Source organism: Sturnus vulgaris, chromosome 13 (assembly GCF_052056855.1).
Source record: "Sturnus vulgaris isolate bStuVul1 chromosome 13, bStuVul1.hap1, whole genome shotgun sequence".
NCBI lineage: Eukaryota > Metazoa > Chordata > Aves > Passeriformes > Sturnidae > Sturnus > Sturnus vulgaris.
The window spans coordinates 3,184,776-3,200,560 of record NC_142255.1 but is presented as its reverse complement, the minus strand read 5'-3'; the positions used below and the strand labels follow the sequence as shown (position 1 = coordinate 3,200,560).

Here is a 15,785-nt window from a genome sequence, read left to right as displayed (position 1 = left end):
ACTCTCCAATCAGAGAATCCCAGTGAAGCACACACTCCATGAGACCTGCAGAATTCTCTGGACAGGAAAGGACACTCTTTTTGGGAAGCCAGATAAAAACAGAAAACTGACTTCATGGGTTTTTGCTTTAAGAATGGCCTTCCTCCAAATTGCTTGTTGTAAAGGAAGACCCAGCGGAGCAGCCAGCAAGTCTTAGAAGGCAGAGGTCTGACTTTGCTTCTAACAGAATTTTGGTATCACATGTGTTTCCAGTCTGAATGATGAGTGAAATAATATAATATAATATAATAATATAATGAAAAGTATTGCAACAATTTATTTTTCCTGCAGTAAGTACCTCACAGATTTTTCTACAGTTTTACATAAGGCTAACAGTAAACACTGTGCAACACAGACCGAGAAAACAAAGGCTTAGATTTATTATTCACTCACAAATCTTACAAGATTTCTTACCAATCTGGCAGCACTCACATTTGAAATATCTGAGGGATCCATTTCAGTTTCAGATTTAGCTTTTTCTGTTTGATGCCAGTCTGTAGTGTCAGTGCTCTGGGGGGAGGCTTCATTCATGTGCAGATTTTTTGAATTGCAGTCTGTACTGGTGACGACTGGAGGCATCTCAGGAGCTGGTTCTAAGGAATGCCCTTGCAGTGCTGTGCCAGTGCTCCCATTGGCTTCCGAGGCTGTGAACTAACAAGAGGCATTTGCAAAATTAACAAAATGGAATATATCGATTTTTAAAGTCAGAGTCAAATTTTAAGGAAATACCTGGCAACAACAGTGAGTGATGCAAAAAACTTCATTTATTTCAGGTGCTCATTACCTTGCAAAAATTGGATCTTTCTACCTGAAACCTGTGTATAAGATGTGCTGAATGCTGACATTTTGGGAAACATGGAAAAGCTGTCCACAGCATCATCATTTTAATTTGTCTATCTGTGCTTACATCTTACTGCATTTCCATAAATGTAACTGAAATAACCATTTTTTTAAAAGCCTTTTCCAACCTGGTTAGTTCATAATAAATGCTCTGAAAGAAAAAGTTGCAAGATGTGAGGTTAGAAAACGGTTCAAAATGATGCACTGACCTGAGTCCTTTCAGCAAGGGGACACTCAGAGGGATGCAAAGGATCCTTCTGTACCAGCTCGGTGCTTTCAGACACAGCACTGCCAATGGCTGAGCTCCCGTGCTTGTTTTCTGCTGGTGGTGAAATCCCATTTTCTTTGTCACTGTCACCTCTGGACTTGAGTGACTCTGCAGCTACAGGAGCTTTTGTTGCCAGGGCTGTGGATCGAGATCGAATGGGCCTTCCACGCTGAACAGTTTCCCAGCCCTCCGCGTCCTTTCGATCTACGTGAAAAAAACACCCCCTCTGTTCTCAGACTGCAACACTTATAAATAGAAGCATTAGAAACAACTATTTTATTACAGTATTACACAAGTTGTGGGAGAAAAAAATGTTCTCTTTAAAAATCAATAGCAAAAAAAAAAAAAAAATCAATGAAATATTCTTCAAAGCTTTTTACTTCAAGGAATGCTATTGGTGTTACAGACACCAGACAGCTCCATTCGTGGGACACGTTCTGTTCCTGCACAGTGAAGGTGTGGGAAATGGCAACGTGCTCTTCAGCTTGCCATGCTTTTTCCTTGCTATTTCAAGAGATGGTAAGGCACAACAAGGAAAGCACATCTGCTCTTCTCTGCAGCAACAGTAATGTTAGAGGCCTTTTGTGAAAGTGCAAGTACAGACACAATTGCACGACTTAGCATGGAAAGCAGAAATGTGGCTTACTACCCTTACCATTCTGCCAGTGCTTTATTTACTTCTTTTTCTATTTGTTTCACTCTTATAATAAAAATACACTAATTTGTGCCAGCTATTAGAAAACTGTTTTTCCTGGATTCCAGGAAATAGCAAAATATTGCTACAATGGGACTGCAAACTGAAGGAGAAAATAGAAAAGCAATTTTCTTCAATTTACTTTGATTTCTATACAGCTGTTACCTATAACTTTCTGATCAACATTTCTGATCTCTGATATTGGTACATACTTGAAAACCATTTCAAGTTACATTTGTCTGCCTGAAGCATCAGGTCATAGGTGTGACCAGATTTCTAGATTTCAAGGTGAACCCATTCTCCATAAGCAACATTTTTGTGGCCAGCAATTAATAGCAGCAGGTAATTTCCCATGTATCTTGAAACAACTGTAAGTGATTCTGTAAGTGTGAAAGGAAAGCTCAGGCCTGGCTATTTGCTGAACAAAAATCCTTGCAAAAAACTCAAGAATTAAGTGTATATTGTACTTTTTTGTACAGTGTACTTTTGCTAAAGCTGCTTTTAAGACTGTTCATGTGAAAGGAGGAGAAGGGTGTAGGAGATGACTTTTCCCTCTAGAAGCAGAGATGGAAAAAATCCCAACACTGTTTTACAGAGGGTAATAACCTACAATACCACTTATATAAAAAAAAATAATTCTCTGGGTATTTCTAACATTTTTACTAACAAAGATGGTCACATAGCTCAGGCATAAAGAGCAGAGCTGGAGCTCAAACGTTAAGGTTTAACATATGAACATATAAAGAACCTGTAGGTGGACTTGAACTGATATCCAACAGCAGCAGTAACCAGGGAACTGGGAATGAGCCAAAACCAGAACTAATGGCACTTTCATCCTTTGCTGCCCTTGGCATTCAGCATTTTACAAACACTGCTCATTTAACTACTGGGTTGTTTTAACATCTCAGGATGAAACACAGCAGTCTGGCCCAACAGCTCAGGTGTAAATCCTGAGTTACCAGGGAATTTGACAGGACTGGAATTTACCTCCACTGAGCAGCTCATGCAACAGCTGTTTTTACATAAGGATAGAACTGCTCACAAACCTTAATGATATTGGTAATGTCAGATGCAAAAAAATAATTTGGTATTTTACTATTGAGACTGTTTCACTCTAGAAAAATTCCTGTGTATTTTAAAGTAAACAAAATTCCCAAACTGTGTGAATGAATATGGCTGTTCTCTTTAGATCACTGCTGGTACCAGAGGCTGCAGAAAGCCTTTCTGTGTGCCTTCCCCTCATGTGCATTTGCACACATTTCAGTGTGTCCCACTGACCACAGATGGGAATAGCAGTCAGAAAAAAAACAATTACATTGTCCTTTGCCACAGACTTCCCATTTGACCCCTGTAGGCAACTCTGGCCTTCTTTTCATTTCTTCATCTTCATCTAGAAAAAATATTACCTACAGGACCTAGTGATGGGTACACATTGCCCTCTCAGGGCAATTCTCCAGGGAACAGGGTTTAATTCCCCAGGAATTAACCAGATTTACTGCAGGAAGCTCACAGCCTGGGCAGCATGGGACAGGGACTGCTCAGGCCCCTTGTCTGCCACCCCACCCACTGCAGCAACTGATGGGACCACAAAGACTCTGCTCTATCTGCCTTAGGACAAAATCTGCCCAAGAAATTTCCCTGGCAAATAACACACAGAGATTGTTCAGAAGAACTGCTAAAACCAACCAAAAAACCACCACTGCTTTACTGCTGCAACTTTTGGGTGGCAATTCCTTCTGCTTGTCATTTACAAAACAAGATTATTTAAACATTTCACTTCTGAAAATGGAAGTAATCTTTTACATAAAAGCATCTTTTCTACATTAAAAGGATCAGAAGATACCTTTTTGTAGTATCTACTAGCTAAACATAATTTTACTAACATCTAGATAAGATATATTAATCATATATATATCTCTTAATAATTGTACTAATATCTTTTACTAATATCTACTAAAGTTTATTCTACCAAAAAAGAATATTCTTGCCTGTCTTGCCTAGTTGTTCTTTGTCTCGTGGCATATTTCTTAGTAGTCTAAAACGACAGAATTAATCAGAATAAAATTATCCAGAGCACAGAGAAACCATAATCACACTCACTAAAGTAAGAATTAATCTTTTCATAAAAGCCATACATGTTCAATTTTTAATCTGCATTTATTCCCTGTCAGATTCATATTTATTACCCAAGACTCAACCAAGCATTTTAATAGCCCAGGAATACTTGCATTTGAAAGAATATTGTGTGGTGACTTCTTTAAACACAAACACAGTTTCTAATGCATGTGTGTATTCAGACTCCTGGAGTCTGTGTATTCAGACCTGCAGTCAGCTTAACAGTGTGTAGTGGGTTTGGTCTGGCAATTTGAAGTTTTTTGCTGTGAGATAGGGCCTTTTGTCTTTCCATGCATGTTCCACAAAGATACAAACTTTCTCACTGGTATAACAATGTCTCAATATTAAAAAACCAACACTAATTAGTCCTTATCAAGTTCAAAATAAACTACCCAGATCTTGACAAATAAAAATTTCTAAAAACCTTTACAAACCACCACACAGTGTGATGCACCTGACAATGACAGTGCCCCAGAAGATTCTGTTCATTTGCACTCACCAAGCAGTTCAGGGTTCAGCCACTTCCAGGCACGTTTTTAGCTAAGAGTTTGCAAAGCTAATACATTTATTGACATGAGCTCACATCTCATGAGAGACAAAGTTAACACTCAGTAAGGCACCAATCCCCCTCCATATTTTTCCCCTGGAATTCTCATAGCCCAGTGGCCTTCTCCACAGGCTACGTATCACATGCTGGGTTTGATTACTCCCAGAGCTTTGCAAATGAATAATTCATATCCCTACCCTGATCATTCTCTAGTTTCATGTGAACTTGGCTGTCCCTGCCTGCTCTTGTGTTACATGAACGTGACAAGCCATCTGTTATCTCCAGGCCCTCCCAGCCACCAGGCTCCTGGGAAGCTGCTCCATCTGGAAGAACTGGAGCTCACTGGAAACACCACAAACACAAAACCAGGCACCTGTGTGCAAACTCCTGTGGGTTCTACCTCAGCAGAAGCATGGCCCCTCTAAAAAACTTCCCTGCCAATAACATCCTGCCCAAATCCCTACATAATTAAACCCCAGCCCCATGTGAGCCGAGCCAGGACAGCTGCCTGAGAGGGCCTGACATCCTGCAAGGTCTCCAGTCTCAGCTACGTGACAGAGAACTCCTATTCACAGCTGTGGACATGAGCAACTCGTACAAGGAAGGTGAGAATGATAATAATAGTAATAACAATAAAAAAAAACAGATTTCAAGAATGGCAACAGAAAAAAATTTAGTATTTCTGAGAAGTTCTAGATTGCTCTTTGTCCTAAATTCTGTCATAATTATTTTAATTATAAACACCTATTTCTATTTCTAATACACTCTAAACTTATAACCCATGCCACGTTTTACCACAGGCACTAGGGAATTCCTGACCAGAAACTGCTCAGACAGCAAGAACAGACTACGTTTCACATTGTCAAAAATACTCAAGCATGCAAGACAATTTTAAAAAATTCATTAAAATATTGAGGGTAACAGTAAGTTTAATGAGGGAAATCAGATTAGATCATTGAACATCATTTAATTATGCATCCAGAAAAGGAAAGACTAAAGAACTATATGGAAAAATAATGCATTTTCTTTCTCCCTAAGGGCTTACTTAGTTAAATTTGGAAATGGCATCAACCATGAAACGGATATGGTATCATCCCACTCATCCACATCACAAAACCACTGTGACACCGAATGATAATGCAGTTGGGAATCCCTGGAGAAAAGGTGTCTGGGGAAATCCTGTGGCTGTAAGGTCCAGCTGGGCTTTGGGTGGGCAAGGGAGCATTAGAGGAATCCTTCCCCAAGGCCCACACAGCTGGGAATGCATTAGCTGGGCAAGGGGCACAGCAGATGACACACGAGCCTCTGAGCTGCTTCAATAATGCATGTGAAGAGCTCCTGTGGCTCCCTTCACATAAACTTCACAGATTTTCTTGTGCTTTCAGCAGTGGGGATAATTGGATCTTACCAAAGTGATTTTACCTCCCACCTAAAGAATAACATGCTCCTACAGAGAATTGATTTGTTAAAAACGTAACAATTCAGCCACGAGAAAATCACTGAAATTCTCTAATGCTCAATGTCAGCAATTAGAGATTCTTAAGAATAAACAAAGTCTAGAGGAATGACTGTTATTTCCTAAAATGAAATGTTTTAAGTCCAGTACTACAGGACCTAAGGGGCTTCTCTCTTTTTGGGAGCTCATCAGCTGCAAGTAACATTCAATAAAACACAGCACAACACTGATTCTTCAGCCCTCCAAAAGCCTCTGAAAGGCTGAAAATCCACATTGAAATACAGATCACTTTTACACCCTGTATAGCTAATAACATTTTCCATAGGCACAAAAACATCTAATAAAGGCACTTTAGCAACAGCAAGTCTGCAAGTCACCACACATGGCTTCTACTGCTCCTAGGTTGAACATACAACTATCTTCAATTGATTGCACTTCCTGGAACTTTTTTCTTTAAAAAAAAAAAAGCACTTTTAATTTTCGTTCAGAATATCCATTTCTACATCCTGCCTGATGGTTTTGCAGAAAGTCATCTGAGACCACACATGAAAAAAATAAATTTTCTTTAAAAAGCATTTCTGAAGACAATCTCAGGGATCCAGTGCAAAGAAACTAATTTTAAAAAACAAATGGTAGCTTTTTACATCTGCAACTAAATCAATCTCTTCTAGAACAAAAGATCCTGAATCAAGCATTCTCCAAGAAGCATCTTTAGAGAAAGAATTCATAACTAAATGTGGTAACTCTTGTCTTCCAAGGAAAAAACATCAATTGTTAGTCCAGCATGATTCTAACAGCATGTTCTCCTAGGACATATAAAACCATCTTGAGACCTTCCCAGATTCCTGGACATGCATTATTCTTCATATTGTTAAGCCATCCCAACTTGCAGTCAGTTGGACAGGCAGTTTGTGACCTGCTCCTTGGGATGTTATAAACTGCTATTTGAACAGATCAAATTCTAATTAGTGAAAATACAGCAGAACGTTACTACACATGAAAACACACTTTTGTCTCAACTATTGCAATGTAAGGCTGCATTAACCTTTTATCTCTATATTGAATTTAATCACTGTATTTTACAAGGTTTAATTTTGCTTAGCACACAGGTCCTCACGTTCTGAATTCACTGTGAACCACAGAGTTTGTGAGAATAACTGAAGCCTGGGAGGGGACTTGCCGTTTTTCCGCAGTGATTTCTGTGCCGCAGGTACCACACAGCTTTGTGCTGTTGCCAGCTCGGCATTGGCAGCTTTAGTTCCATGGTTGGCTTTTACCTTGTCGGCCCAACTTACACCAGAAGGAGCCAGGCGTGTTGCAGAAATTGTCACTGCAGGGTTCCTAAATGAAAGGCACAGCTCTGTTTAGTGTCTGATCAAGTAACAGAAGGGTTTGTTACAAAGCTTTATCAGAGTCTGTCAGAGACTATCACAACAGTGCCATGCACAACTACTCCTGCTTTGGCAAACTCTCCAGCTTGCAGCAATTTACACTGAAAAGTTGTTGTAATTTGCTCAACAGATCTTTGTTTTTAATAAACAAGATGAAATTTAATCTTTGTGATACTAATTTCTGAAGGCATGAATGTTTTTGGCAACCAAAGCAACACGTAATAACAAATTCTATGTACTAAGTCTTGAAAAAGACATTTTAAGCCTGGTGTTTGAACATCTAGTACTCCCAATTCCTTTTAACTAAAAATAATGAACAGAATTTTCCTATTCATCTTCCACATAAGTGATTTTATTTATCTTATATCCTTCTTATTATTTCTTCTCTTTTTGCATCAGCACTGTTGGATATCTCTGATTGTCCCTGTTTCTAGTTTCTGTACTTTTCCTACTTTTTCTACACTGCTTTGGGGAAGATATGAGGGTGACTACAGGTATGAATCATTAATGTCTACAGAGGTACACCACTACTTTCTCTTCTATCCCCTATTCCTTTCCTAGTAATTCCTAGCATTCTGCCAAAAATGTCTGCAGTACCAAGTAAGTCTCAGCCCTTATTTTCCATCCTATTTTCTTTCACACACACAAAATATTGTAGCTCTCTGGGGTTGCCTTGCTTTGAGACACACAAGTGAATTAAGACAGAAGAAAAAAGTTTGCAAGTGTGAAAGATAGAAAACTCATCTGGCTGTTCCCTGCTCTAACACACACACAGTTGCTCATCATGGCCCTGTGATTGTCAATAAAACAACTCCAGCAGCAACAGCAACATGTAATTACAGCCAAATAAGCCAATAACAAGAATTGTGCTGAGCTGTTAAGTTCTAATAAAAATAAAAGACTTCCACCAGATTCAAGTGTTTCATTTGAGTGCTTGTGCACATTTTCTGCCCAGCACCAGGCATTTCAGCAGGCACCTCTCACATGTTGTCAGGTAGGCATCAACAGATTCACCTACACAGGGCCTACACCAAACACACTTTGGTTTTTCCATCAGCACACTTTGCAGTATTTCTGTAGAAATATTTGCTATGCACCATTTCAGAGAGCTCAGTCCTCAGAGGTGCTGACCAAACAGTCCAGAATGACATCTCTGCTGAGGACACTGCAAACACTCAGAAAACTGAGCAGTGTGCTCCCTAAATCCCAACAAAGCCAAAGGAGCTACAGCATACAGCCTGAGGAAGATTTCAACTGGACACATCCGTGTTCTCCAGCCTGAGACAGCACCAGACAGTGCTGCTCTCAATCTGTGCACATTTTTGTTGAACTGTTTTCAAACATTTTCCTTTCACCAAGTACAAGATGCTTTGCTGTATTATAGAACATCCTCTACATTTGAACTAGTATCAGTTTCACCACACATCAGAATAACAATCTCACTTTACACTCACTCTTTCTGACCTGTATTTACTTCTGCTCACTCAGCTGGCCATTCACGTTGCACACACTGGCAATTTTAAAATGCAGTTACAGACATTTTTACCTTTGTTTTTTAGAGAGAAGAGAGTACTAAACAGATCACATGTTAACAGTATTTTATCTTCAGGTCTTTGTAATGACCAGTAATTAAATATATTACAAAATCAGGAAAAACTAAGTCCATGATAGGATTTTCCTTTACAGACCATGGGCTTTTCTTTTAGGAATGCAAATAATTGCTTCTAATATTTAATAAACAACAAAACAGCACATTGGTTACTACAGAAAAATAGTGCATTCATAAGCTTTGCTTCAAATGAATCTTTATTTTAGCTTCAATAAACTTCTTAGCTGGTTTCATACCCAAAATTCAAACTCCTTCGAGCATTTGATGTCACACTAATCCTATCTGTGGAGGGACTGGGGATCACGTGGCGTCCTGGAGACATTTTCTTTACTTCCCAAGCCAGTGAAGTAGGTCTGCAAACCCAGGAGAGAAAGGTTTAAAAATACAATTCACAATAACTCTTCCTCTATCACCTTAAAGCAAAACTAGAACTGACAAACACTCAGTGTTATTAACAAATCCTGCTGAATTCTGTCATCCATTTTAGCAATTGTTTCTACACCAACTCCAAACCCTATTAGCCAGACCCATATCAAAAACAATGCCTCTTCTCAAGACTACAATGCTTATTTCAAATCCCAGTAGAGGGCAAAGCATCAAAGCAACTATTTAAAAGGAAAATATGGGGGAAGGACTGGAAATACCCTCTACTTCCAAGTGACAGTGACAATGCACATAAAATGTCCTCACACCCATTTTGTCCAAAATGAAAATTGGTTCTATTTGCTGAATCTCTGCTGGAAAATGAAGTTTACTGTGAACTTTACTCTCACTGTAGATTAAAAAAATATAAATCTAATTACCTGCTTTGAGCATCAGCTTTTTCTAGCTTCTCCTGTAGCTGTATCCAATCAATCAATGCTTTGAAGTCCCTTACATAGTTATCAAGCATCATCAGGACTTCCTGAAAAGCAACCATCACATCAATCTTTCTATTTAAAAAACAACCCTCCACCCCAATAAAGGAACTGAAAAGAAAGGACATTTACTATTTAGCTTTCTCACTAAAAATAAACCCCTGAAAACAAGAAGGCCCAGATAATTAAGATTTTTATGTGAACAATCATTAAGACATTTATCCTAAAAATAAAAAAGCACATTCTACAATATCTGTGTCAGCATCAATGTGTAAGGACAAAGCAGCAACATTTGCAAGAAAGTAATTCTTAACACACATAAGGATACCTGTTTCATCATTTATGCCCCTTTTCTGGCCACAGTTATCTTTTAAAGTATGCTGCACTTACATCACCAAGAAGGCAAAACTGTATAAAACCCATCAGGTCTGTGGAAGACTAAAAATATCACAATTAATCCGTTTGTGAAGCAAAAGTAAACAAAACTGCACAAAGGCAACAGCATCAGAATCTGGCTGAGATTAAACACACACTGTTTCTGTTTCACTGTCAGAAATGATGTGGGCATGCTGGGGATTTACTCAGAATATGCAAAATCTTGATGAAGTAGTTTGAATCTGGAACCACATGTTTGTCTCTAACAAATAAAATCAACTGTTACAAAAGGACATATAAATGAACTTCACACTACACCAAGAAGAAAGTCACAGAAAAAATGGCAGTGGCTGAAGAGACTTGTTTCTGATTAAAGCATCCTTAACTTTGAGAAATTATTGACTGTGTCTAGTGATGCCCAGCTGGCACAAACCTGAGTGTAGTGCCTACAGTAAGGTCAGATTACATGCAGAAGCAATGAAAAATTCAAGGGAAGTTGCCTCTACTCAGTTCATGGCACCAGTTTTTCATTGCAAAACAGAGCAACACACAATATAATGGAACTCTCAGTTATGTTCCCTGAGCAAACTACAGTTATCTACTGTCCCTGGCAGGCAAGGGAGCAATTCTTTGGATTCCACATAAAAACTCAGGAATCATGGACTGAACGTGACAAAACACCCAGAGAAGTGAGGCACCTCCTCAGCAAAGCTGCTTATCACCAACACAGCACAGGAATGCCTTTGTAAGGGAGAGCCTGAGCTCGGGCCAGCCAGGAAGAGCAGCTTTCAATCCGAGACAAGAAAAATGTGTCCTGTACTCTGCCATGACAATGTGCTGAAAATAATCTAAATCCATGAATGAAGCTTGAATTCTATGAAACTTAAATGAGCTTCACATGCAGAATGTAAAGTATAGACATTATTTTATGGTGTAAGGAAAAACACTAATGACAAAATGTTGCTGTTTCACAAGTTCTTTATTATGCTAAAGTCATTCCTACTGGTAATAAGATAAATTTTCTGCTCAAAGCACATAATTATTACTTAGAAATTTTGGGTACAATTATAAATGAGAAGGCATTGATTCTTAAGTATATAACTACAAATTTTAACAGTAAAACCTTTGATACCAAAACCAGTCCAGGTAACTAATGCACATTTTTGTAACATCATCTCCCATACATATTTACTTTTAAGTGTCCTTTTAACAAAAAAAGGACCTCTAACACACACAAAATCTTTCTTCATATAAAATCATATGGATTAATATTCATTTAAACTTTAAAATTCAGCTTCAGTTTTGACCTAAGTATCTCTTTAACTACTCTTTATGACACATACAGGGCATGTGCTGGTTGCTGTAAGGGAAAGGCACCACAAAGTCAGACACCAGGGAAATCAAACAGAATCCCACTGCTGAGGCAGAAGTTGCTCTTTGTTTTGAAATATTCCCCAAAACGCTATCAGAAATCTTCCTTACAAAGCAACTGGTTTACAGCACCAAAATAATTCTTAAGTAAAGTCTGCTACAAGAAATGAACAAGTCAAGTGTTTCAGCCAGTTCTTTTTTCAGTTCCACTAATAAAATTTCAGCCTTCTAATCCAATTCATGTCCATTTAGGCTAGCCCATACTAAGCTGTGCTGACTGTTACTAACAATGAGAGCATAGAAAGCAAAATTTAATTCTGAATCATTTACTTTTCAAGTCAGCCACTGACATATTCCTCACCAAAAAAAAGAAAGAATTAATGTGAATATGAGTTATATTTCTGAAGTTTGTTAGCACAGGAAAAAAAGGCAGCAAATGGTTTAACCTATTTTAAGGAATGTTTAGCTGCACATTATCAGAAATGATCAGAGCAGACCCATGCAGCTGTAACTCGAGCCATGTTTTATGAACAAGGGAATACAAACAAGACAAGCAGCTGGAGCGGCCCCATACTCACTGATGCACATCTCTCTCCCTAAAGCTATGAGGGCCATTTTGTCAAGCAGGATGGAGCAGAACAAAAGTGGCTCTGAAAGCGCCGTTGCGGGCATGCAGATAACTCCATATAGATGTCCAGCTAAAATTACCAATTAGTGCCGCGATCGGCTGCAGCGCCTTCGATTGGTTTGTAATGGAGCCGGGGCCGGCGCGGGCCAGGCCGGGCGGCGCCGTCCCTTTGTCCCTTTGTCCCCTCGTCCCCTGACACTGGATCCCGGCGGCGCTCCCGATCCATCCCGCTCTACCTGCGGCAGCTCCCGGAGCCCGCGCCTGAGCCGGGCCACACCTGCACCACCCGAGAAGCTGCTGACTAAAAGGAACCTTTATGGGCCACGCTGCGGCTGCACTGGAGCCACAACTATTTTATATCTCCTTATTTCTCAAGGTCACATCCATCCCGTCCCATTTTTAAAGAGACAGTTTGAACTAAGAAACAACACTGCTGAAAAACAACCCTGCAAGGAAAATCAGCGACATCAAACTCAAGCCACAATGTAACTCCTGTTACCTTTTCCTCTCTGTTCTCCTCAATTCTCTGATCACCAGCTCTGCATGTCATTTTTTGTTTTCCCTTCTTTTCTCCAGCTTTCATTGATTACTCTGGCTGCCATGTATTTATCTCAAAGGTGGACTTCCAGTCTCTTCACCTGGGTGACTCTAATTACTTTGTAATCAACAAAGATACTCAAGAGCAGCTACATCAGAACAATGCTCAGTTAGACTCTGGTCCCAGATAGGCCCATTGTAATCCTCCAGAAAAGAAATGCACTTCAGAAATCCCTTAATCACTCTGAAATGTCGTTTCATGCATTTATTCTCCCATTCTCCAACAACGAAGAGGCAGACAGGGAAGTATGGAAGACTGCAGGATTTTAAGGTTACTCCAACCCAAAACAGTAGCACATGCACCAGGTAAATTAACTCAGTCACCACATCTGTACTTTAGCTTATTAGCCAAGCTAGAAATATGGGTTCTATTTTACAAACCATGCCTACTTTATGCTGTTTAATTATCTTTACTGAATATTTTAGCATTTACCAAAATAAGCACTTTTTTTTTTATACTGAAGCATGCTTTTAGCACACAAAGTTCCTTCTTTCTTTTTTTAAATGCATGTTTTCAAGACTAACTGGGTGTTTCAGTAATTTGACACAAAAATTGCTTCAAAGAATTCCTTGTAGCCTTTTCATACAGTTGAATTATGGATAACTCAAGCCAGCTCTGGGGGTGGTTCAACCACGGTGATTGTCGAAGTGATTCTTAGAGCTTTGGGAAAGGATGAAAGGGAGCAGCTCCTCCAGACTAAGGACTCTCCCTGTATCAACTTCAGTATGTGGCAAACAATATTTTAGGCAAGCACATGCTCTCCTAGATTTAATCTCAAGTGTTAAAGGCACCACACCTGGCCTCAGCTGCTCCTCACTGAGGCACCTTTGACGTGGCAGCCACAATCCCCTGTCTGACAAGGATGTGCTCCAAAGGACCACAACCATTTCCTAAGGAAATTTTCTCCAGGAGAATTAATGCAGTGGCACGTGCAGGGCCTTAATCACACACAATATATATATATATTTAAATACACACACACACATATATATATATACACATACATGTCTAATGCAAAGGATGGAGAGGCAGGAACAGGGATACCCAGACTGGCAACTACATGCTAGCTTTTCAGAATGGATCACCACTTGGAAAAACCTCATCGCTTTTTATTTGATCATGAACCCATTTTCCTGTCCTTCTGTTGATACATCCATGTAAGATGGCAATGATGAAAAGGTAACTGTCCAACAAGAGGCAGCAGGAATGCTCACAGAGATTTGTTCACTGGGCACTCAATCAACTGGAACCCTCCCACAGAAATCCCCTGACCCAAAGGCCTTCACTGAAGCTGATTCAGTTGGTTTTTCCACAGAGGAACATCATGCAACATGTGTAACCTTGTAATGAGTCTTTACCCACCTCTTCACCTTGTGCTGTTTGTGAGAAGCACAACAACAGAACTCCACTGCTGAATTTTCCATTTCATAAGAGGGAATAAGAGTCTCAAGGAAAATTCAACTGTTTTCACTGAACCAGACTGATTTAAGAATGTAGCTGTAAGCTTTAGAAACAAGACAATCTATCCTGGCCAAAACCTTCCAGAATTACACCAGTAACTAATGTTAGGTGAAAAGATGAGATAGTACGAGCTTTAAGTAATGCTAAACTGCAATGTAAAAAGAATATCGAAATCAATTTCTATATTATAAAATTCAGCTTTTTTGAAAGGAACAGTTGAAGCTGTTAATTCATTCTAGGACAAAAAAACCTCCAAAATTAAATTAAAGCTAGTTTGATATTCTTCTATACTTGCTGTATCATTAGTTGTTGGATCCAGTTGCTCAAACTCTATCAATCAAGGATTTACATAAGTGTGTATGTTTCTTTTTATAAATACACACACATATATAAATACAAACTCAGTTGCTGAGACACCTGAAAATGCCATAGAAAAACAGCAGCTGAAGACACCTGTTGCATTAACCAAAACTGACCACAGAATCTGCCTCCACCCATCTATAAATCTTTTATCACAGAGCAGGAGATTTAAAGGTATTACTATTTCTTCTCTGCCTACACTTGCTACTCAAATCTAGAAAACATAAATACCAGACACACAGAAATCCAGCTAATATACAGAACAGCCACACAACTTGCATTTCAAAGGTTATAGCCATATCCACTAGGATGTACCTAATCAATTTTATCACTATTGCACAAGCTGATTTATATACAGTAAGATGATGCTTAAACTTGAGAACTCTTCATTTATTTCAGAATATTTCAACCATGTTCATTACACCTTTCCACACAAAGCACCCAAGCCATATCTATGTATGTACATACATGATTTGAGAGTTCTCAATTCCAAATCAATAGCAGAATACCAACTTCAGCAGAGCCCAAAGCTGAGAAAATACACACAAGCACTGATCCTCTTACACACACTGCCACTGTTTGGATCCTCACCACAACCCCTCTGTCTGCAGTTTCAACCACAAAGAGCCACCAGAGCCCTTTCCCACTGGGGAGCATCAAACATCTTCAGTGACAACGCAATCGATGAAACTGCAACAATTCCTAAGGATACAGGAGAGCAAAAGGCACAAAATACCAAGAAAACTCCAACTAACACTTTTATACCAGGTTCAACAGAAGGTTTAAAATGCCAGAGGTTGTCACATTTCATTTTCACGTGGGTTTTCTCAGAAGACAACCTCTACACAGCTACAATGTTTAAATACAACAGCACCTGCCCATTTGACCAAGACAGAAGTTTAAAAAATGAAAATGAAGGAAGTTTTTGATAATGTGAATTTATCTTAATTGTAAGATTTTTTCAAAATACCACTTTAAAAAAATGAAGGAAAGGTTAGCAGTGGGACCATTTTGGTTTCTTATTTAATATTATTGCCTACCAATGTCCAGCAGTCAAAACTGGACTGCATCCATAAAATAATAAACAATAGAATTTATAGAAGAGAAACATTATTAGTAAAATTAATTTGCAAGACTAAGCAGTTCCACACTTTGTAACTTAATTTATCAATAGAC

The 15,785-nt window shown here is 39.0% G+C and overlaps 1 protein-coding gene across 2 annotated transcripts in view; it reads right to left on the bottom strand.

Annotated features, from left to right (window-relative positions):
* SCAPER (S-phase cyclin A associated protein in the ER) overlaps positions 1-15,785 on the bottom strand; it is a 130,413-nt gene that overhangs the window by 100,043 nt on the left and 14,585 nt on the right. For both annotated transcript variants that reach the window (XM_088172345.1, XM_014879164.2), the window contains exons 6-10: positions 9,763-9,863; positions 9,196-9,312; positions 7,140-7,300; positions 1,089-1,351; positions 472-690 (exon numbers count right to left, since the gene is read on the bottom strand). In XM_088172345.1, the coding sequence (XP_088028471.1) occupies positions 472-690; positions 1,089-1,351; positions 7,140-7,300; positions 9,196-9,312; positions 9,763-9,863 (861 nt within the window). The remainder of the gene's footprint in view (positions 1-471; positions 691-1,088; positions 1,352-7,139; positions 7,301-9,195; positions 9,313-9,762; positions 9,864-15,785) is intronic.